The 21,551-nt window shown below is 54.4% G+C and overlaps 1 protein-coding gene across 2 annotated transcripts in view; it reads right to left on the bottom strand.

Annotated features, from left to right (window-relative positions):
- Nucleotides 1-2,546: 2,546 nt before the first annotated feature.
- The window catches only part of IGSF9B (immunoglobulin superfamily member 9B), a 48,859-nt gene continuing 29,854 nt past the window's right edge, over nt 2,547-21,551 (bottom strand). For both annotated transcript variants that reach the window (XM_053659466.1, XM_037138284.2), the window contains exons 15-20: nt 21,457-21,541; nt 19,210-19,371; nt 18,798-18,843; nt 16,588-18,237; nt 8,858-8,979; nt 2,547-6,304 (exon numbers count right to left, since the gene is read on the bottom strand). In XM_053659466.1, coding sequence (XP_053515441.1) covers nt 6,096-6,304; nt 8,858-8,979; nt 16,588-18,237; nt 18,798-18,843; nt 19,210-19,371; nt 21,457-21,541 — 2,274 coding nt within the window. In that variant the 3' untranslated portion in view covers nt 2,547-6,095. The remainder of the gene's footprint in view (nt 6,305-8,857; nt 8,980-16,587; nt 18,238-18,797; nt 18,844-19,209; nt 19,372-21,456; nt 21,542-21,551) is intronic.

Here is a 21,551-nt window from a genome sequence, read left to right as displayed (position 1 = left end):
TTTCTCCCTGCCCGGATTCCCTGCCCCACCCAACCATCTCCCCATGGTAAACCATGCACAAGTTCAAGATCCCTGGAGCCATAAGTAAGTGGGATAAGGAAGGAAAGGGAACCTAACTGGTGTGTATGTGGGGTGGAGGAAAAGAGCTTACCCTAGTTCCTAAAATAAATCCAGGAAACCCAGTGCCTGGGGGAGATGGAGCACATTTCTCCAAGGCCCAGAGAACCATTCATGTCCCCATCTAGTGGGACAGGAAAGGCAGAGAGCCAAGGAACCAGGGACAAGAATTTGTACCGCTTTAATTCCCCAATCTAGCACTCTTGGCCAGCAGCCCAAAGCTGACAACTAGGCCATCAGCTCTCTCAGGAAACCCTGAAGACCACTGCAGACCACCATGGAAGGGAAAATCCACATGGTTCCAACTGCCGGTTGCTGTTCTACCAAAGTAGTTAGAACTCGAGATACTCTGACTCATCCTTCTCTAAGGCGTGGCCAACCATTAATGATATTTGCACTAATTCTTAATTTTTCCTTATCCTACCCAGGAACCCTGGAGGTATGGCAGTGTCTTTAGATCAGACTCATCGGCTAGGAAGTTTTCCATCAGTGTAAAATAAGGTCATGAAAATGCTTCTACTCTTTCAACAATCCCATACACAAAATATCTGGGGGGGGGGGGGCGGAATTTGCTCACAAAAAACTTATTTGACAGCACAGGCAGGGAGGCCCAGAACTGAAACACGGGACCAGTGAGGGCTCACTACCAGTCAGGGGGGTGGGTGGTACGAGATACCCCTAAGCACACAGCAAGTTGTTAAGAGTGATTAGGTCCAATCCAGGCTTCGATGCTTGGTTTATTGACTTCTTCTAAAGAAGAGATTTTGAACTCTGCTTCTTGATCAAAAAGGAGGCAGAGCTGGAGAGATCAGAGATGACAGAGGCACGGCCAGGCTGATCTCAGGGTCAGCCCTTTTCCCCACCGAGGTCAACCAGACTGGTGGCCTTAACCTACCAAACAGAGAAACTGGGAAAAAATCTTCTAGGTATAAAGCTTCATGGTCGGAAGGCAGTGGAGCTTCATGGTCAGAAGGCAGTCTCTCTCTACCCAGGAAGAAGTGGATAACAAAAACCAAACCCCAATGCCTCTCTTCATCACCAGCAACAGGTTCCCAGGACCAGTTTTAGACCAGGAGAGAGGAGGAAAAGGCCACCTGCCACTTTTGCTTGTGAGAACACAGAACACAACGATTCTTCCTTCTCCCCGGCCAGAGCTGGTTGTGCTAGACTGGGGCTCTCAAGACAAGCATCCTATCTGGGGGCCTGAGGAGCCCCCAATAACAAAGAGATAAAGTTGAAAGACATCACAAAAAATATGTCCCTGTATGCTTTGGGCACTTAGTGTTATAGGCTAATTCTAGAAGAAGCGAGGAGATCTAGGTAAGAAGCAAGACCTTTTTCAAGCTCCAGTCTGGGCCTATGTGCCAAGACCCCAACCCCAGAGTCTTTCTGCAGTAACAGTATCTCCCTCCCACCACTGCCCCCGGATGACCTTCACTGCCACCCCTTCTCAGCCTGCCCCCGCCCCGGGGCAATCGCCCCTCTCCCTTTTCTTGGGATGACCTCCAACCTGCATCCTGCACCCTTAGGGGTAGCTAGGTTACCCCGTACCCCAAAGAGAGGAGTAAGCCTGGATGTCCCCTGGCTTTGGTCTCACTGTCTTACTCCCGAGCCCCCACTTTCTACTCCATGACTCACCAAACTCTCTATCCCCCTTCCAGCCTTCCAGACACCTGGCAAAAGAACTTGACCTCCTCTCTCTGCTCTAACTCCCCTTCCTGAGATACCCACTCCATCGATTACCTTATTCACTCCTGATCTGGACATTAGCATGCCCCCTGGGCCATCTCCCCAGAGCAAGAAGTGCAGGCCCAAGGGTCCCGAGCCCCCAGGCTGCTGAGCCTGCCTCCCTTTCTTCTGGAGACAGAGGAAGGCAAAGCTGGGCGAGAAGGCCCAGTGAGAACATGCACTCTTCCTTGGGGGCTGCTCATCTACGCCTTCGACACCTTCCTACTGCTCCCCAGCAATCCCCGTGGTGCCCCCAAAGGTCTTTTACATGCAAGCAAAGCAAGTCCAAGGTTAACCATGAGCTCTTCTTTTCTTATGTTTCTCTGTCTAATAATAAAATGTACTTTATGTACAATTCTTCCCAACCCACCCCAAGCCCCCAAAAGGCTTTTTCTAACAATATTGGAAGAAACAGCCCTAGTCCTCCACATCTCAGGCCCAGATTCTAGTCCTTGGAAGTGGCAAAGCTGCCCTGATACTCTGTGAAGTCTGTTTCTTCAGCTATTTGGGGGGGAAAAAAAAAGCCTAGTCAGAAAATTGCTCATCTTAACTCTACCCAGTTTCCTCTGCATGAAAAGGGCACAGGAAAACAACTAAATCAGTTCAACCCCAAATATTTTAGATCCCAAATCAAAAATAAACACAGCCAGCATTTGAAAATATTAAAATATTAATAATTTCCCACCCCAATCCACCCCTGCTTGAGACTCCTCCACCCCACCCCAGGAGCATGACCGGGGACCCTGCCAGCCCTGTGGGGTGAAGCGGCCTTCCTACCGAGAGCAAAATCTCGGAAGACCCCTCATAGCCCCCATCTCTCAAGCAAAGCCACTGGGGAGCCAGCCTGCAGCTGTGGCGGCGGTTCCCCAGAACAGCCTGGGCGGGGCCAGGCCACAAACGCCCACCCACACGCACGACCCCACGCCTGCCGGAAACCCGCTCAGTGTTGCCAAGAAACGGGACTCCCCTTCTCTATGTTGCTCATTTTCTTCCCCCGGGCAGCCGCAGCCTCGGATCTCCCTAAGTGTCCCAGCTCCTACTAGAAGCAGGGACCCTTTTCCTGGTCTGGCAAATCACCTGCAGCCGAAACAGCCCAAGTTTCCAGAGAAGATGCAGAATGGGGCCGCAGACCAAGACAGAGACACAGCAGTAGATTTTCATCCGAGTTACTTCTACAGCGAGGTGACCAGACCATCAAAGGGGAAGTTTGGAAGACACCTGATCTCCCGTACAGTGGAGCGTGAAAGTCCGAGGAAGCTCAATAGCGCTTGTTACAGTTGTTCAGCGGCAGAGTACAAAGGACATTTGGTCCCTAGAAATGGCTACACCCCCGTCCGGCTCACAATCACAGCCACACCCTCACAGCTGCACACGCCCAGCACTAAGCGTGTGCCAGTGACATCTCGACCCTCCATCACATGGACAGAGGGGGCTGCGTTCTGTCAGTTTCCAACACAGTCCTTAAAGGAAGAATTGAAATAGCTCCCAGGGGTGTAGGAAGGCTGCTGGCCTTCAAGACACTGTCACAAGAAGGAAGCCCTCTTGGGAGGAGAAATTAATCTGAGGCCATTCAGAGAGGTTGACCAGGGTCCTTCCCTAGCCTTGGGCGTGCCCAGCACAGCTGCCGCCCAGTGGCCAGTGAAAAGCACTGTTCCAACCATTTGGTCTGATGTGCTTGAGGTAAGGGGCGTGGCCAGAGGAAGAAGGAAGGAGCCAGCGCCTTCAGCTTTGGCGACAGCTCACTGCTGGGCCCCCAGGAAAGCACACCTGGAGTCTGAGACACCTCAGCCCAGGGTTTGGCTCTGGGCCCTGTGTGACATCCCAACAAAGCAAAGCCTTCCCTCACTTTCTCCTTTATAACCCGAAGAGCCTAGAATTCCAAACTCAGGGCTTAGAAAGTTTGACCTCATTCATCTTGAAGACCCACATCCCTGACATCCCACATTCACATTCCAGTTAGGATCTGGCCCTGGTGAGAAATGGCACGTCGTGAGAGTACAGACAGAGGCCGCCCACTGACCCAGGGAGGCCCCACGTGCCCTAGGAGAGGTATTCAGTGAGTCACGGATCAGGGCTCGGTGGCAAAGGTCATGCGGCCTCAGGAAAGACAGTCACCTCACCTCGGCTCTTCCGTGTCACCGGAGCTGTCGCCTGGCGGTCGAGTGGCTTTGGATGCACAGAGAAGTGCGTTAGCCGGAAGGTCCTGGTCCCCCTCTGAGGGCACAAGCCCAGCCCGAGAGAGGAGGCGGTTGGCAAGATGAGGGCCAGAAACTGCCCCTTTCTCTCTTCTTCACCACAACTCTGTCACATTGAGAAATGAGCTGTGGCCATGTGATTTATGTGGCAGAACCCCATCGGTGGAATTGGCCCCCACGCACTAGGCAAGAGGAAGGAAGCACCGGGGTCTGTGTGGCAAAGAAGAGTTCCTCCCCAAGATGGGGGCCCCCGGCAAGGGGCAGCTTCCCCTGCCCTGGGTCATGGGGCAGAGCCGCAGGCAACAGGGCCACAAGATTCCCGAATGCCCCCAGTGCTTCCACTTTGCCAACGTCTCAGCAGGTGACTGAGGAGAGGTAGATGTCCCCAAACCCACCAAGACAGCAGCACCGAGAAGGAAATACTTCAAGGAACCTGACAGCCCCCTCAGTTCCCCAGCAGCAAGAAAAGCAGGCTCCTGCCAAGAGGGGAAGGGAAATCAGGTGCGCCCCATCGGCCCTCAGGGCCTTCCGCCTGTGCTGGGGCAGCACCATTATCTTATTGGAAGAGAGAGATACATCTTTAGTCATTTTAAGATGACCTCACAGAAGCTCCTGGGTGCTCATAGTTGGAACTAGGACAAGATCTTGGCAGAGGAAGGCTCAGAGCCCACGCCACCACCCCCCACCCCTTCTACCTTCATTCCCATGCCTCAGCCGGTCCCACTTAAATGGAACCAGGAGAAGTGAGGGGGTCCAGAGCACCCCCAGAACCCAGATCTGAGGCGTCTCAGTTTCGTCTGACCCCATCCCATCGCAGGCGGGGTCCGCAGGGTGGAGGAGGCCCGCGGCAGGGAAGAGTCTACAGGCAGCACGTGGAGATCATGGAAAGAAGACGCCAGCAGGCTCCCCACAAGTGGCAATTAATCAATCTAGGAAATTAGCTCCCACAAAAGGAAAGGAAGAACCCAGTCAGCAGCCTCGGATCAGCGCTCCAGAGGGTGCCGAGCCAGAGGCGGGAAGGATATAAATAGAGCAGCGGCAGCTTTGCGCTCAGCACAGGTGGCTCTGGAATGGAGGGCCCTGTGGCCCCAAGGCCCCGGACCAGAGGGACTGATGGGTGAGCCCAGTGCGTGCCTCAGGGCCTGCTCCTCGGCCCTGCTGCTAAGCAGCCTCTACTTCTGAGCCAAACTGTGGAGGACGATGCCAGTGTGGCCCTTCGCCCACCACCCTTTCTTCACCCAGGAACCAAGAAATAGAGGATTGTGTTTTGTTCTGTGGTAATGCATTGCTAAACCCCCAAAGCAGGCAGCTGGAAAGCATGACAAGCCCCCATCTCTGCTCTGGATGGGAGAAGGTAGTGAGTCAAATTGATGAATTCAGCTGAGAAGGCATGAATCCTGTTTCAGGAAGAATAATCCCTGAGACAGACATCCAGGCACCCGGCCAGCTCTCTGCCAGCCCTGCTCACCAAGCCCACAGGATGGTTGCCCTCTTCCTCCTCGCTGACCACAGAAATAAAACAGCACTTTGCTTCAATGTACATATATATACACATAGAGACACCCACAAACTACACACCTATGCATCTGTACCTATATCTATATATATGTAGAGTTTGGAAAGCGGGATGGAAGTCTAGCCCTCTCCTAGCACTTAAAAAAAAAAAACTGAAGCAGAAGCGGAGGCAGAGAGCAGTAAAGCCATCACTTTCCTCTTCACTGTCAAAGACCTTTGACCAGGAGAACAAGTCGACCTTGTGAAGAGGGGAGCAGGGGGGGGAGGCAGACATCTCCCTGTGCCCAGTTCACCTCCTGACCGCTGCCCACAGCCGAAAGGTCTCCCCACGCCCACGTCCTGAAGAGGAAGCCAGGCTTGGAGGAGACTGTGGCACTGCCTGCGGTGTAAACAGGCAGAACAAAGGTCTGAGCAGCCCAGAACACCCGGCCAGGTCAGGCCTCCATGGAGGGGCAGCCCAGGCCCCGGCGCCCGTGCCCACACATCCCCCCTGGCCCCCAGCCCAGCATTCTCGCTCAGGGGGCACTTAGAGTTGCGTCGTCACAGCAGAGTGGCATGGCCGGGGTCATCGTGATCCATGCTGTTGAGGATCGCTGTCTGGTCTTCCGGAAGCTGGCGATGGCACAAGTCCGAGAGGCGGGCAAAGGGGTCTGGCCGAGAATGTCTCTTCTTCTTTCGGAGGCAGACGGCTTCATCGGGCCACAGAACCTGAGAGTTTGGAAGCTGCGGAGCCTGGGAGGCAGGGCCGTCTAGAGGGGGGGGACACGCGCACGAAAGAGATGAGAAGAAAAGAAAGTGGGTGACAAGGAAGACCATGGCCTACTCACCTGTTCATCTGCCAGGGCACAGGCCCTGGGTTTCTGGCGTTACACAAAGGGGTCACCCGCGTGTGCAGGAGACCGGAGCGAAGGGCAGCAGAAAAGCCACCTTCCTCACCACCAAGACTGCCAACAGCCCACGGCTGCTCCCCCAGTTCTGACAAAGTTGGAAAGGTGATGTGGATCTGGTCAATCAGTATGTATATTTTACCTTTTATTTAATATTAAATGTATTTATTTAACATTTTATATGGCATTTGTTTTTTCTTTTCATTAAAGAAATATTAATATGCCTTTTTTGTGCCTCCTGACTACTCAGGGCTGGGCTTGGGACTGAACACATTTTTTCCATCCTCCATCCTTCCCTTCGAGCAATGATGGATTTTACACAAAATTTCCATCACGTGCAGTAGTAAGGCCTGACCCTTCCTGGACATCCCGGGGCACTCCTCTGCCCCGCAGCCTTTCTGGGGACAGAGACAAAGTCCTTGCTCTTCAGAAGATTCTAGTTGAATGCAGGGGTGAGAAGGATGAGACAAACTGTACAGACATCAAAACTACAGAAATAAAATTTCAGGTATTGCAAGTACCACAAAAAAAAGATAAAATAGGATCATAGCCTGTGACTGAGACACTGCTACTCTCTGAAGGAGAAACATTGAGTCTTGAATCATGAGGCTTCAAAGGTCTGAGGGCAGAGCACTGCCCACAGAAGGCACATCAGGCATGAAAGCCATGAGCTGAGAGCAAGAGTGACATGTCCCAGGGACAGAAGAAAGGCCACTGCAGCGGAAGCAGAGTGAGCAGAGAAACTGAGTCAGGACTGACAGACGGGGCATCCTAAGGAGTTTGAAATCTGTTCTGGTTTGGGTGGGAAGCTTCTGGAAGGCTTTAATGAGAAGTGTGCGTGTGTGTGCACGTGCCCCTGACCAAAGGGGAGGACACGTTCCTACATTTCCTACAGATCGTCTGGTTGCTAACAGTGCAACCTGCTGCAGAAGGAGCCAGGACGGAGACACGAGGGCCCGTTAGGGGCTCTGGCAACCGTCAAGGCGAGAGATGAGCGTGAGTCAGAATTTACTTCTTGTGGGTGAAACAGAAAAAAGTGGGTCGGATTCAGAATTTGTTTTCAAAGCTGAGCCAATAGGCCTGACCAAATGGATTGGGTGGAAGACATCAGAGCCAAAGGAGACTCGAGGTAGAGTAGCCTGAGCAACTGGGTTGGTAGCAGTGCTATTTATGAAACTGGGGGTGAACCGAAAAGCAGATTTGGAGAGGATGACCAATAACTTTATTCTGGGCATTATAAAGGATTATAAAACATCCAAATGCATGTTTAGCAAGCAACCGTAAATATGAGACTGGAGCTCATGGAAGAGGACTGGGCTAAAGGCAGGGGGAGCACCCCAGGGCACAGGACCACTGTAACAGAGCAAGAGAGAACATGGGCACCTGATGTGGCTCTTTTGGGGGAAAAAGATGATAGATAGATAGACAGATAGATAGATAAGAAAAATCTTAGGCTGACGTGAGCTTATGTAAGTTGAAAATTCAGCTTTTGGATCTAATTTCCCACCCAAACTCCAAAATTTTCATTTTCTTTTTCTCTACCTCAGTATTCCCATCTATAAACTAACAGGATCCTAGCACCACCCACAGGCTAAGTGAGAAATGAGTGCTCACCTTCTGCCCAAGATTCAAGGGGCCCCTGTATATTCCTTTTCTATAACCCAGTCTCTAAAGAAAGTCAATGTACGATAGTTATTAAAGAGCTGCAAAAAAGGGAAAACTATTCCACGGTCTTCTCTGACTGCCTGTCGTGTTCTTTAAACCACTGGTAAAATGAGAGGATGGAGGAACTACGAAGGAATGTTCTACATCTGAAAAGGGGCTGAACTGTTTTTATACCAGCTTAGAAGCTATCTATTACTGATGGACACATTAGACATAATGCGACAGAGATGTCCTTTTTCCAAAATGAGATTTCGCCATCCAAGAATAGTCTAGTTTGCCTGCAGAAGCTGGGTCTATGCCACAAAGTCCGCCAAGCACTGAAAAAGACCCCATAATTCCCATGTCCAACTGGACGGCCTGAAATGATATGGAGAAAATATATAAGGAAATCAGAGAATTCCCAAGGCATATTACAAAATGGAAAAAACTAAGACACCATTTATGTTGTTTAAAAATACAGTAAAGCTGAATAAACAGAAAAGCTCTTGAAACCCAAGAGGAATGATTCGCAGGTGGAAGGAAACAGAATTGGAAGGACAATCAGACATTTTAACCCTATCTTTCTTATTTTTTACATGAAAATTATATTTGTGTATTAATAGAAAATTAGTGTTAAAGAGAAACAAAGAACAAGTTAACTGATAGATTAAATTCTAACAAAAAGCCAAGACTTGGACCCTGAACCAAATAATCCCATGATAATGGCGGGCAAGGCGGAAAGAGAGGAGCAAGATGCTTCCCGCCATTTACCGGATCGTTTCTTTGACTTCGAAGAGCCCTTGGATGGCTTTTTGGGCTTCCTTATCCGTTGGTATTTCAGAGCCTCCAGCCTCTCAGGTGCGGCAGCATTCCCGGGTGCAGGTGGATGTGTTCTGGAAAGGGACAATTAGAAAGGCACAGGTCAACCCCCAGAACAGGGAGTTTTGGAATCAGAGTGGGAAGAAATCCGAAGAGCTGGCCCATAGAAAGACAGAGTATAGTTCTGTGGAGTACCGGGTGTCCACAAGGGGTCCTTGACTGCTGTGTCTTTCTATTGCTCCTGGAAGGGAGAACACCCACCCAGTAGAAAGCTCTAGCAGCAGGAGGCCTACCTCAGACGGAAACAAATCTTTGAGCACCAGAAGACCTAAGAAAGGGAGAGAGAGACTTTAATAGTAAGTGCCATCATGCAGAACTCAAGCAGGGAGGGGGAAGGTCAGCGAAGGAAGCACCTTCAGCATCTGAAGTTCTTAGAAGTCATCACAACCAAGACCTTTAAATGAAAAGGGCAGATTAAAGCAGGAGCAACCCCAACCCCAATCCACTGCCCTCCTCCAGCAAAGAGAAGATCAGGGCCAAACAAGGAACCCGGCTTCCTAGGGCTCCTTCCTCTCCATCTACAAGGGTCAGGCAGAACCCAGCAGCTAAGAGCACCGAATACTTGTCATCTACCAACATTGCAGCAGTTCCGGCTCCCTGACCGTCCGCAGATGGGGCTCAGGTGTCTCCAGTCATGTAAGAGAATAAAAGAGGGTAGAAGTAGGTTACAATGATTACAGTGTCCAAATCTGCCGCCTTGCAAAGCCCATGACACCTGTAGCAAGTATCCAATGAACCCCTCTATTGTAAGAAGCAACGGAGGAGCCGAGGTTGTTGGGAAAGGAGACTGTGTATACAGGTCTCTTTCTCTCCCAGCCGAGCGGATAGTGCCGTTTGCCTGATGGATCGAATGCATGGTTAGAATAAAATCAATAATTTAAGTGAAGCCTGTGCAGCCCAGGTGACAAAGGGGACTAAAGACAGCTAAGAGGAAGGACTGCCTATGACAGACAATCTGTACTTGACAGAGAGAATTTTCAAGAGTTCATAAAAGAAGAAAATCTAGATCTGTTATGAAGGGCATTCCTTCCCCACGTAGGCCAAGCTTGGAGCCTGAGAAATAAAGGGGAAGAGAGATACAGGTCACTCTTACTTTCCTACCAGTGCATTCACAGTCATGGACTGTTTTTACACCACCTTTTACATCACAGTCTGAGTTGCCCTGTGACACATTCTAGGGCTACGGTGAATCCCGCTCTGCCTTGATCCCTGCAGCTGCCGCTTCCATTCTATCACCATTAGTTTGGGGTAAATCCTGATTCAAGGGAGCAGGAAAAGATACCCTGTGAGTGGAAAAGAAGTCCCCACTGGTAAACAAGCTACTCGAAGTATTTTTTAAAGTGATAGAGAGATGGGAAGATCACAGCTACATCACCCCAACATTGGATATCTTTGTGGGAATGAGGAAGAAGAAAGTTACAGACTAACTGTAGCTAGGTCTCTGGTTTCTGGGGCTTCCTGCATTAATGGGCCATGAATGCAGCAAAGAAGATGAAGCAACCTTCATCTTCTTTGATGGATGCCACCATTATATAGCCCTTTAGTAAATAAAGTATCAAGAAACTCCTTCCAAGTTCAGATCAGAGACAACTTCTTGATGGTCCGCAGCCCCCTGACAGCACAGAGATAGGCAGCCCAACCCACGTGTGCGTGAAGGCACACACAGCCCAACTCACCATTAGAAGCCAGGTCTTCCACCCCCAAACACCCAAGCTGCCAGTTCCCCATTCCTTCCTCTTTCACAAACTCCGTTTTCTACCCACAGCGATCCCACACAGCAGCAGCAGCAGCAGCTGGAAGGGAATTTGGAAGGCAGGCAAAGGATGGAGATGGCAAGGGCATGGGGGGCATGACTTTCCAGTGCTGGCGGAATGTCCTCACCCCCTTCTCATCCTTGACTAAGGCTTCTTCACGCTGCCTAAAAAGAAAATCACAGACATAAATCTTCCGCTCAGTGCATCTGTCTCCAGGTCCCAGCCAGCCTCCTCAGAAGGACCGAGTGATGTACGGTCCGAGGAGGCATATGAAAAGCCAGTGGACCTCAGAAGCCGTGCTTAAACACACCATCTACTAGGACATGCAAGAAACTGGTACAGGGTGATCGTAAAAATTCTGCAGCTTCTCTAAGCCAGGTGAAACTTCCAGGGGTGTTTTTATTAATACAACCAGCAAACTGTTGCCATTACCGTTTTTATCGCATAGCATCTGTTTTACTACTTACCGTGCCAGGCCCTGGCCTATGTCCTCTACAAGGATTTCCTTCGATCCTTACAACAACCCTGCGAGGTAACTAGTGCGCTGAGCCCATTTGTCAGATGGAGAAACTGAAACGAGTGGCTCATCCGATTATCCAGTCACCATGGGACAGAGCCGAGACTTTCAACACTAGGCTAACCTATTTTTCCAACCTCTTCCTAATAAAGCAGGTATAGAACTTGCATCGAAGAAAAAAACTGCTTCCACATGTCATTTGAGAACTAAATCTGCTGACTGAACTGGCGTTCTTGGCTGTGGAGGCAGAGCCAGGGTGAGACGCACCAGGGAGGGAAGGGCTGGCTGCTCCAGGCAGCAGCTCTTCACTCCAGCAATGACAATGCCTGGAGCAGGGTCAGCCCGTCCGCTCTCATGAAATAGCCAAGCTCCAGCCCTTCCGGGACACCTGCTGTTTTTTTGGCTCAGCTCTCAAACAGAAACACGGCAGAAGAAGGCTCGTGTAGGCACCCAGACACTCTCCCAAAGCAGAACAGAAAACCACAAGCAAGTGTCTGGAAAGACAGGAGAGAGGAAGGGAGAAAGAAAGGGAGGGAGGAGGGCCAAATGGGTCTTTATTTTAGCAAGTTATACAGAAAAGACACATGAAACATGGTCCAGCAGATTTCACCTGCAGCATGGTAAAGCCCTTTGGCATCAAATTGCCTCCATTTTCTTGGAAGGGTGACCATGACCCCTATCAGTGTCAAGCTCACCAGGGGGACTTCCAGGTAATAAAGCTTTAGGTGCTGGTGTCTCCCTGAAAGCTCGGGTGAAGCAACTCCATCTATCCCTTCAATGAGGCCAGCAAGTACCTGTTAGAACAGAATCCAGCCCTGGGCTCTCCAGGAAGCTGAGGAGATACCAGTTCTCTTTCTAATCAGCCTCAACTCTTCCCAAACCTACTGCAGACTCTGGGGTGCTCCTTCTCCCAGGAAGTCGGGGTACTACTGAAAGGTGAGTGCCTCCAAGCTCAGGTACTTTTCTGGCTCTTCCCCGCTGCCTTTTGCATAAACTGCAGCACTCTGTTCCAGCAGGGTCTCCTTGCAGTTCAGAATCACCAAAAACTGCCGAGAATTTTACTTTCACACTCTTCCCTGCCCCTCTCTCTCTTCATAAAATCCACACAAAACCCAAATCATTTAGCTGAACTTCTCTTAGCTGCTTAGCTCTACATTGACCTGGGGTCGTGGAGGAAAGACACAACCTGATTCAAAATGTAGGCAAACCACAGGACAGGAAAGTCAAAATCCAAAAGCCATTAGGGTACTTCCTGTCCTTAATGCCCGAAGAGCTGCCGGTGATGACACATTTGCAGCTCTACCCCAGTCAACAGGCAGGAGCAATGATTTAAAGAGCAATGTCTTCCTCTCCTCAATTGCCTAGAGCAGAGCCTGCTTGTCAGATCGCACACCGCAGCTGGCAGGCCAAGGAAATCACAGATGGACAAGGTGTAGCCCGGAAGAGGGGGATCTACTCCCCACAGACAAAAAGGAAGGCCAGGAGTCTGGGCGGCAGCTGCTACTCCGCTGTGACCACAGATGGTACCTTTCTGGTCGGGTCAGGACACGAACCAAATGCCTGGCCTCGGAAGTCAGGAGCAGCTCGTTCCAAGTGGGAGCTCCTTCCTATGGCTCACCTAGTAAAAGGGCCTCCGTCCACAATTCCAGATGCTCCTGCAGAATCTCCAAAGTTGGGATCAGCAGGAAAGGGGATGCGAGGGAGAGGAAAATGGGAGGCCACTGGACTCAGACAGGGAGCTGGGGCAAGTGCCCAGCGCCCAGCCCCTCACGAAAGGACAGGCCCTCACAGTACAACTCCCCGCGGTGGGAAGGGAGTTGGGAAGAGGAGAAGGGGCAGGGGAGAGAGGAGGAGAGGCAGGAAGACAACCGCAGGTATGGGAGTAGGAACAGGGAGGAGACTGAGGGACGTAGGAACAGAGCGAGACCGGACGCAGACAAGACGTGTCACATGTCCAAGCAAGACCGAGTGGAGACACATGCAAAGGCGCAGCGTGGAGACAGCGTCTGAAGAGAGGCCTGCACCTCCCAATGGCCCCGCAGCAACCGCCCCCTGGGAGGCCTCTGCAAGCAGGAGGGGAGCGGGCACCTGCTGCCCAGCACCGGCAGGCGTGGCTCCGAGGCCGTGGGAGGTCTCCCTCTCCTGGGCTGGGGATGCTGCCTGGCCCGCAGGGAACAACGTTCTCCCTGGGCGGCCCCTGGTGTCTGGGTTTGCCACAGCAGTGAGAGAACGACAGCTTAGCTCCCTCAGATCTGACGCAGTGGGGACAACGGGGAGAAGGGCCAGCGGCTGGGTTGGAGGAGCAAATGAGAACAGGGTCTGGGCACCTTCCAGAAGTGGGATGAGAGCCGTGCTGGAGCTGCCACACCCCTGGGGGGTGGCAAGGGGCAGGTCATAACTGGGCGGCAGGGGAGGAATGCAAGAGAGAGCGAAGGCAGTCCAGCCTCCGCCACTCCAGAGCGCCCGCCAGCAGGCCACAGGAGGCCCTCAGCACAGGTGGGCTCACAGAGACTTCCTGACCCTGCGTGTTCCCCCAATGTGAACAGCCGGAGCGGGAGCTCCCAGCTGGCCTCACACCATCCTGGGGCTGAGGGATGCCTTTCTTATTACTTCGAAAGTCTGATCATCTTGAGTTAGAATGGCCAGGCCTCCTGGACATCCCCAGGGGCACAGGGAGGCAGCTGCACCTTGCTGACTGCAGCCAGAGGCCTCCCTCTCCTGTGTGAGGGAGGCTGGCTCACGCATGCCCTGGAGCACCACAGTGGCACTCACAGCAAGAAGGAAGGGCCTTCCTAGTTACCATGAGAGTGGGTGGGCCTCGCGTAGCCCTAAAATCCTCTAGAAAAGAGCGGACACCCTTCTAACTGCCCTGTTCCTGACAGCCCACCAGGAGGCAGGTGGGAGAGGCGCTGCCTCGGGGGACAGGAGAGGAAGGAGCGCAGCACCACCCCCCCAGGTGCATCCATCTCCTGCCAGCTCCACGTGCTTCTGCCCGGGAGCCTGTCCTCTCCTCTCCAGAGCTCCTCCGAAGACTCTCCCACAGCTGTGCCTCTGGGGCCGGGAGTGGCCACTACAGGGACCTGAGAGCAACTGGAACCTAAGGGGAGGCCCGCATCTCAGTCTCCTAACTGATGGGCTGCAGGATCCAAGGCAAAGGGAAGTGGTGTCATTTCCCTGCTGTGCCCTCAGAGGGCCACGGAGGACCTGGTCCTGGGAAGACCCAGCGGGCCCCTCCTCAAACCACGCTGCCTGACGGGGCTGAGGGTGAGCAAGGCCCCAAGAAGACAGGGAGGGGCCGGCCACCCCAGGAAGCTCTGCGTGTTTGGGGGGCTGGGCAGGAAGGGGCTGCTATGCCTGAGGCTGCTGGGAAAACAGTGCAAAGAGGGATCAGATGTTCCTGGGTACCAGGGTACCCCAGACAGGTTTTTAGGGGTACAGAGATGCAAAGCAGGTCTTAGGCATTCTGGGTCCCTCAGGGTGCATGCAAGGTCCCAAGGGACTTCCATGGAAGCTCTGGGTATGTTGGCAGCAGAATGGCGGGGCATTTGAGTGAGGAAAACTGCAGGGAGGCTGTGGGAGAGAGCTTAACATGTGGGGTGGGGCGAGAAGCTGCAGCTAGGCAGTGCCGAGCGTGGCCTGGGGGGGCGGGTGCTGTTGGAGCAGCATGATGTGGGGCACCCCGAAGCCTTGGGAATCGAGGAGCAGAGGCCGCCACCCCCACAGAGGGGGTGAAGGGACATGGTCTTGAGTCCCCCGTAGAGGAAGCAATGGCCCTGCCAAAGCCCCGTCCGCCTGTCCACCCCCCGCCCCGCCCCGCCACGGAGCTCCCTTACCTATTGAGCTGAGGAGAGGCTTGTCTCGACAACACTGCCCAGATAGCTGAGATCAATCAGAAACAAAGCAGTTATCAACACAGGCCTGGGGGAACCACCCACGCACACCCAGAGGGGGGGGAGCACAGGGACCAGAGAACCGACGAGGAGCGAGGCCAGAGAGTGGGGTACAGGGAAGGAGAGGAGAGAGACAGAGAACCAGACGCGACAATGGGACAAAGCAGATGAGAGCGCGGCAGAGCGGACGACAGGGCTGCGCCCAGACACTGGCACAGACACTGGCATGCCCACCACAGCGCCCCCGCCTGGCGCACTAGCTAGAGCCGTCCTCCACCGCCGGAGGCCCACTCCCTTCGCCCCGCCAGGAGCAGGGTGGGGGGCGGGAGGTGAGGCTTGCACTTCCAGGTACCAGACAGGGTGGGAGTGAATGGGGCAGGGGAAGGGCGCCAGGCTCCCTCCTCCTTGGCCGCAGTCCATCCTGCCTACCACCGGGCCAGCCCCCTCTGGAACTCTCTGCTCCCCTGCACAGGCAGCCACATCAAGACCAAAGGACGGAACCAGAAAGAGAGGAGAGAGAAAGGAGGGAGGGAGAGAGGAAGGGAGGTCGGGCGGGCCTGGGGGAGCACTACCAAGGCACTGCAGGCTCTTCTGAGCACGCTGGCCACCCCGAAGAAGAAGGAGAAAACCAGACATGAGGAGGAAGGAAAGGGAGGAGGTGGAGAAAGAAGGAGGGCAGAAGAAAGACAAGAGAAAAAGAGGCACAGACAGGTGTCCAGGCTGACTGGTACCTGGAATACCAGCTGCTACTGTTTAGAGTGTGCTCTCTCAGGCAGGCTGATCGCAGGAGCTTGTCTGTCTGTCTGTCTGTCTGCAGCTTCCTGCGAGGCACACCAATCGGGGTGGGGTATGTGGCTCCAGGCACATAATTCATAGCCTGAAATTTGGCTCCCAGCCTCCAGGATGTGCCCCCGGAGAGGCTGTGTGGGGCCCCAAAGCTCACTAGGCTGTTAAGGGCAGGGTTTGGGAATAGGAGCGAGCCCCTGGCCTAGTGGTTCAGAAAAGCCAGGCTTTGGGTCCTGCTAAGCAAGGAGGGGTGGGTGCTGGGGAAGAACAGGAGACTGGGGGCAAGGTCTCTAGGCACACCCTGGAACCAGCCCTAAAGTCAGAACACAGGGACCTGGTGAGCTCTCCACTCCATGAGAAATGAGGGTAACCACTCACTGGGACATGCCTCGCCCCCCCTTGCCCATGTGTGCCCACACCCAGTCACCCCAGGGCCCTCCTGAGAGCTCTGGGCTGGATGAAGATCCCTCATGCCCCTGGCAGGGGACCTGGACAGATACGCCCCACCCTGTGCCAATGACCACGCCCTGCTGAGGCCAAGACCAGAACTCCTCTCCAGAAGGGATGCTGCAGCACGTCCAGACAAGCCCTGTCATTCTGGTTGATGGAAGGGTGGAGGGCGGGGCAGGAAGACGACCAGGTGAAGGTGGGCAGGAGAAACCAGCTCACACTCACCCTGAAGAAGAAATCTGTGGTGGGGGGGGCTCTGGTCTGAGCAGCTCCTCCCCCATCCTTCGAGGGGAAGGCGTCTGTCCAAACACATCCAGGTTGTCCGCAGGCCCTGCAGGGCCTGGAGGAGGGGAGGGGTAGCCCGTGGCCACAGTGCTGAAGCCCACGGAGGGCCGGTAGCTGGGGCTCCCGCTGCGGCTGCTCTGGGACGGGGAGCCCGTGGATGGTGTGGACTTGCAAGAGAAGCTGACGGCGGCTGGCGGCTGCAGGGCGATCTCCGACATCTCGGCCTGCTGTAGGAGGCCAGGGCGAGGCCGGGCCCGGGCAGCGAGCTCAGGAGAGCCAGTGCGGGAGCTGAGGGGGCTTTGGGTCAGAGGTGAGAGCCGGGAGGGCTGTAGCACCACTTGATGTAAACTGGGCTCGGTGCGCCTGGCCTGCCGGGGGCTGGGCCGGGGCCGGGGCTGGGGCTCATACCACCGGGTGTCCAGGCCAAATGTGCTGGGGCCACCGTGTCCCCCCGGCTCAGCGGGCTCGGGGTAAGGCAACACGGGTATGCCCATACCTTGGCTGGTATGTCTTAGCTGCCCTTGGCTCACCAGAGGTTGCATAGGTCTGTCCTGCCACTTGGTGGCAGTGGGCACTGGCACAGGGCCCCTGCCCGGTGTCTTGCCTGCCCAGCCCTTTGGTGCCTCCAGAGATAGCATGCCCGGGTAGGCTGAGGGCACCTGCAGGGAGGTGGGGGGCAGTCCTCGGGGGAGGCAGGCCTTGGGCTGCAGACTCTCAGCTACATCACAGGGGTGTAGCTGGTGCGGGAACATCATGGCTGGGGTTTCCAGACCCCCAAAGGGGAATTCTGGCCGACCCCAGGGCTCAGGGGAGCGCCCGCCCGTAGGTGTCTGAGTCAAGGGCAGCGTGCTGTTGGAAGCATTCTCTCCGTTTTCCTCAGGGATGGTGGGGTGGCCAAAAGGCCCCTCAGTGTGCAGGGGCGGGGAGGACATGACAGAGCTCAGGGGACTGCCCACTTCCGGCATGTAGAAGGGTGGCGGCTCCACTTCCCCCGGGCTGCTGCTGCTGAGGTACCCGTAATACTGGCCGTGCTGGAAGGGCCGGGGGGCAGGGGGCCTGGCCTGGCCGGTGGCCTGGAGCCGGCCTTCCAGGCCGCTGGGGCCCTCCAGCCCACGGGGCTGGAACCTCGGGCTATATGCTGGTGGTGGCAGGTAGGACTCCTGGCTGGATGACAGAGGGGTCAGCTGGGACTTCAGGGCAGCCACGGATGTGGGCACAAGCGGGTCCTCATTCTCCTCATCAGACTGGCGGAACTCAGGGTACATGTCCGTCTCCTCCGCAAAGGGAAAGCCCTCGATGCGCCTGCCCTTCACCGGGGGCTCCACCTCGGAGGGACCCATCACGAAGCGGCCGTCAGGTCCTCTGCTGATGAGCTCGATGGGCGTGGTGGCCTCGGCCTCAGCCTCGGCCTTGGCCACACTGTACTTCTTGCTGCTGATGGCCCTCTTGGTCTTCTTGTACAAGGACAGCTCCTTCTCCCGGGTGGGACTCAGCATTCTCTTGGCTGCCGGCTGGCCCTGGTCGTCAGAGGATTCTGACGGGGCCCGGAGCGTCCGGACGCTCTCTGGGCTCACCTTGCCCGAGGACAGGCTGTGGGAACAGGTGAGAGAGCAGCAGGGCTCATCACTCCTCCCTGTTCTCTTAGCAAACACCAACCACAAACGTCTGGGGAGACAGGGCTACGGAGAAGGACCGCAGACGGGCAGCACGGTCGGGCGCAAAGCTCTGGGGCAAGCTCCCAGTTGTCTTGATGTGTGTCCTGAACACCCATGTCTCTGGTTTGGTGCCGCCCCACCCCTATCGTTTGCCTTTCTCTGTCTGGGCAAACCTGCGGCTTCCCTCCCGGGTGGCTCACGAAAGGCAAGCTCATTTCAAGATGAACACAAAATTAAGAAGGCAAATCTGTTAGGATGACCAAAATGTCACAGAAATACATTTAGAAGCTAAAGAGAAATGGGTATTCCGTAAACTGGATTGTCTACACCACAGCTCCTTCCGAGAGCAGTGTGGACCACTTAAAACTGCCGAGCAGATCAAACACCAGCACAGCTCAGCAGGGCTGGGAGGTGGCTCAGCGGGCACAGCACCTGCTGTCGGCGCCCACACCCCACAAGCAGCACATCCCATTCTCCAGGGCCCGGGGCACTTACGGAGACTCCAGGCTCTTCCTGCAGTGAGTGATGGAGAGTGGAGGGTCTAGAAGGGAAAAATGGAGAGCCTGCTGAGGCCCAAGACAACAAAACACATTCCAGCTGTCCAGAGAGCCCAGAGCAGAGCCACGGTGGATGCACCTCCTTTCAGCACCTGGCTGGCGCCTTTGGGTCCAGTTCAGCATCCTGACGCCACACCCAGGCCCCACCTTCCCCCACCTCTGGTCCACGAGACTTTCCCCACCACCCCCGCTTCCTTCTTCCCCCTCTCAAATCAAGTCCACTGGCTGATCTAGCCACAAGATCCCACTTCTCTCTGCAAAGGGTGCTGTGCTAAAAATGGGCTGTCTCTCCTCACGGGGAGCTTTTGAAACTGAGCCAGCTAGAGCAGGGGGGTGGGGTCGACACCCACCTTTTTTGCGCTTGAGCTTACGCTTGCGCTGCTTGTTGACAAAGCAGGCAGCCAGAGTGCTAAACAGGATGGCAGCTGCCAAGAAGCAGATGGTAGCTACGATTCCAGCCAGCACAGGGCGCGCTAACCCATCATCGGTCAGGTCCGGCTGCGGGAAGATGTCTGCAGGGAGGGGCAGGGAGCATTCGTGAGTCCCCTCCTCTCCCCAAGAAGCCCTCTGCTCTGACAGCGACCCCCGGCGTTTTTCCTGCCTCTGCAGTGCAGACGATTTAAGGCTGGGCCCCATGCTCAACTCAGCCCCGAACACATGTGTGTGGCAAAGGAGGAGAAAAGAGGGGTGACTACATTAGACAAGTAGTCACCACACAGCGAGTCCAGAGGAGACGGCACCCAATCCTACCCCTATGGGGATAACAATTTCAACGATGATCTAGTGCTTTTTGTCCAGCGCTGTCTGCAATACGTTTTCGCACATATTGTCAGATATTCTCACATTAACTCCATGAGTGGACAGAGCATGCATTATTGTCCTCCTTCCCTAAGTAACAAATCTGGGCTCAACTGAGTTTGAGTGACTCGCTTGCACAGATTCTGTGTGTATCGCGGCCGAAGCCACACTCCATGCTTCTGACTTCCAGTCCAGGGTTTCCTGCCTTCCCGCACAGAGAGCTCAGGCGGGGGCTCCTTGAGGGGGAAACACTACTGCCAGGAGAGGGGTCAGGAGAGGGGTCATGACCACACAGCGCACTTCCATCCATTCCTAACTCCTCACTCTGCAGGCGCCCAGTCTGCAGGGAACCGCAGCTCAGGCCCAGAAGGCTGGAAGCGGCAGGGACATGGTTAATGGGCCTAATTTCCTCGTGTTGCAGGCAGAGAACTGAGGCTCACCTTGTGCCCAGACCCGCGGTGCTCATTACTGGCAGAGCCACGACTCTCCCTCGGTCTCCTGTGCTACACTGCATGGGGCACTGCATCAGGGAGTGCCGCTCCTTAGCACCATCAAGGGGGAAATCCACACATCCTGATACCACTGGCCAGAATCCATGGCCATGTCGATAACAACACAGATTGAAAAATCCAAATCATTCTGACTGGCTGAGTAGAGAAATGAATGCTAAAGTCTTTGGAAACAGGGGCCTTAAATTCGGGGAAGGCTGAGGCTGCTGTGTCCGTATTCCCCATGAGGAATCTCCTAACCGTGTGGGTTTCTTTTCGGGAGCCAGACACAAAGCCCCTGAAAGAAGAACAGTTGGCGGAGCTGGGCGCCCCGGAACCCCCCCTGGCCTTGGCTGCAAGCTCCATTCCCTGTTCCTCCATCTCTGAGACCCTGCCCTGCAGGGAACACAAGACAGACGCATACTGGGCTCTGCTGCCAGAGGAAGTACTTTTGAACATTAAAAAATTTTTTTAAATTTTAAAAAGCCCCCTGGTGCACGGAAGTCTAACTCCACTCCCCCAAACACTCTCGTGCCACTTCCATCCGCGTGCCTTCTCCCTGGTCTGCCCGCCCCACACTCGGCCGAGCTTCTCGCCAACTGGGCCCCGGAGTAGTGTCCATGGAAATGGGGCCTTTGCTTTACCACTAAGCAAGCGCCTCTTCCCACACCAGGGGAACCACTTCATGGGGAGACAGGGGCCCTGCTGTGTTTTAGAAACCATCGCTGGAGAGAGATGTGTAGAAATGGGACCAGGGGAAAGAAAAAGAAAGAGAAAGAGAAAATGCTAGGGAGTTGGCTTTATTGAGCTGGGAAAAAATCTGGGGAGAGGAAGGAGCGGAGGGAAGCAACACTAAATGGCAATTTTCCAATAAAATCATCGTAATTACAAAGCAGCCTTATAACAGGCTTTGGGTGGGCACCTGCTGACTGTCGTCTGGGCTCTGACCGATTCATCGCCCCACCTCCACTACAGAGGCTCACAGTGGAGGAAATAGATTTCACAGAAAAATGACTTGAACCAAATTCTTTCTGACCATGGTAACGAGAAGACTAGCCGACTCCCTCTCTGTGGCTATCTTGTAGAAACTTTCATTAATGCGGCTCTCAAGCCGGAGAAATCCCACCTGTCAGGGGAGCAGAAGCTGACAAGGTGAAGCAATGCTCCAGCCCATGCAATCTCCACCGGGACTCTCCACTATCTCTAACTCAGGCTCTCTTCCTGTATTAGCCATTTCCTGAAGGGACTCCCCATGTGGCTCTGGGGCTTATTGTCCCTGCAGTTGCAAAGGAAGCCCCACCCCCAAAGTACCTGTGCTGGAGACTCCGGCGATGTTGCTGGGCTCGCTGATCAGATCCTGCATGACGGCCAAAACCCGGAACTCATACCAGGTGTCCTACAGCCCC

The sequence above is a fragment of the Artibeus jamaicensis genome, unplaced genomic scaffold, assembly GCF_021234435.1.
Source record: "Artibeus jamaicensis isolate MK-2021 breed Jamaican fruit bat unplaced genomic scaffold, CSHL_Jam_final scaffold_660, whole genome shotgun sequence".
In the NCBI taxonomy this organism is placed as follows: Eukaryota; Metazoa; Chordata; class Mammalia; order Chiroptera; family Phyllostomidae; genus Artibeus; species Artibeus jamaicensis.
The sequence above is the reverse complement of the archived record's forward strand: the minus strand, read 5'-3'. Positions and strand labels throughout refer to the sequence as shown.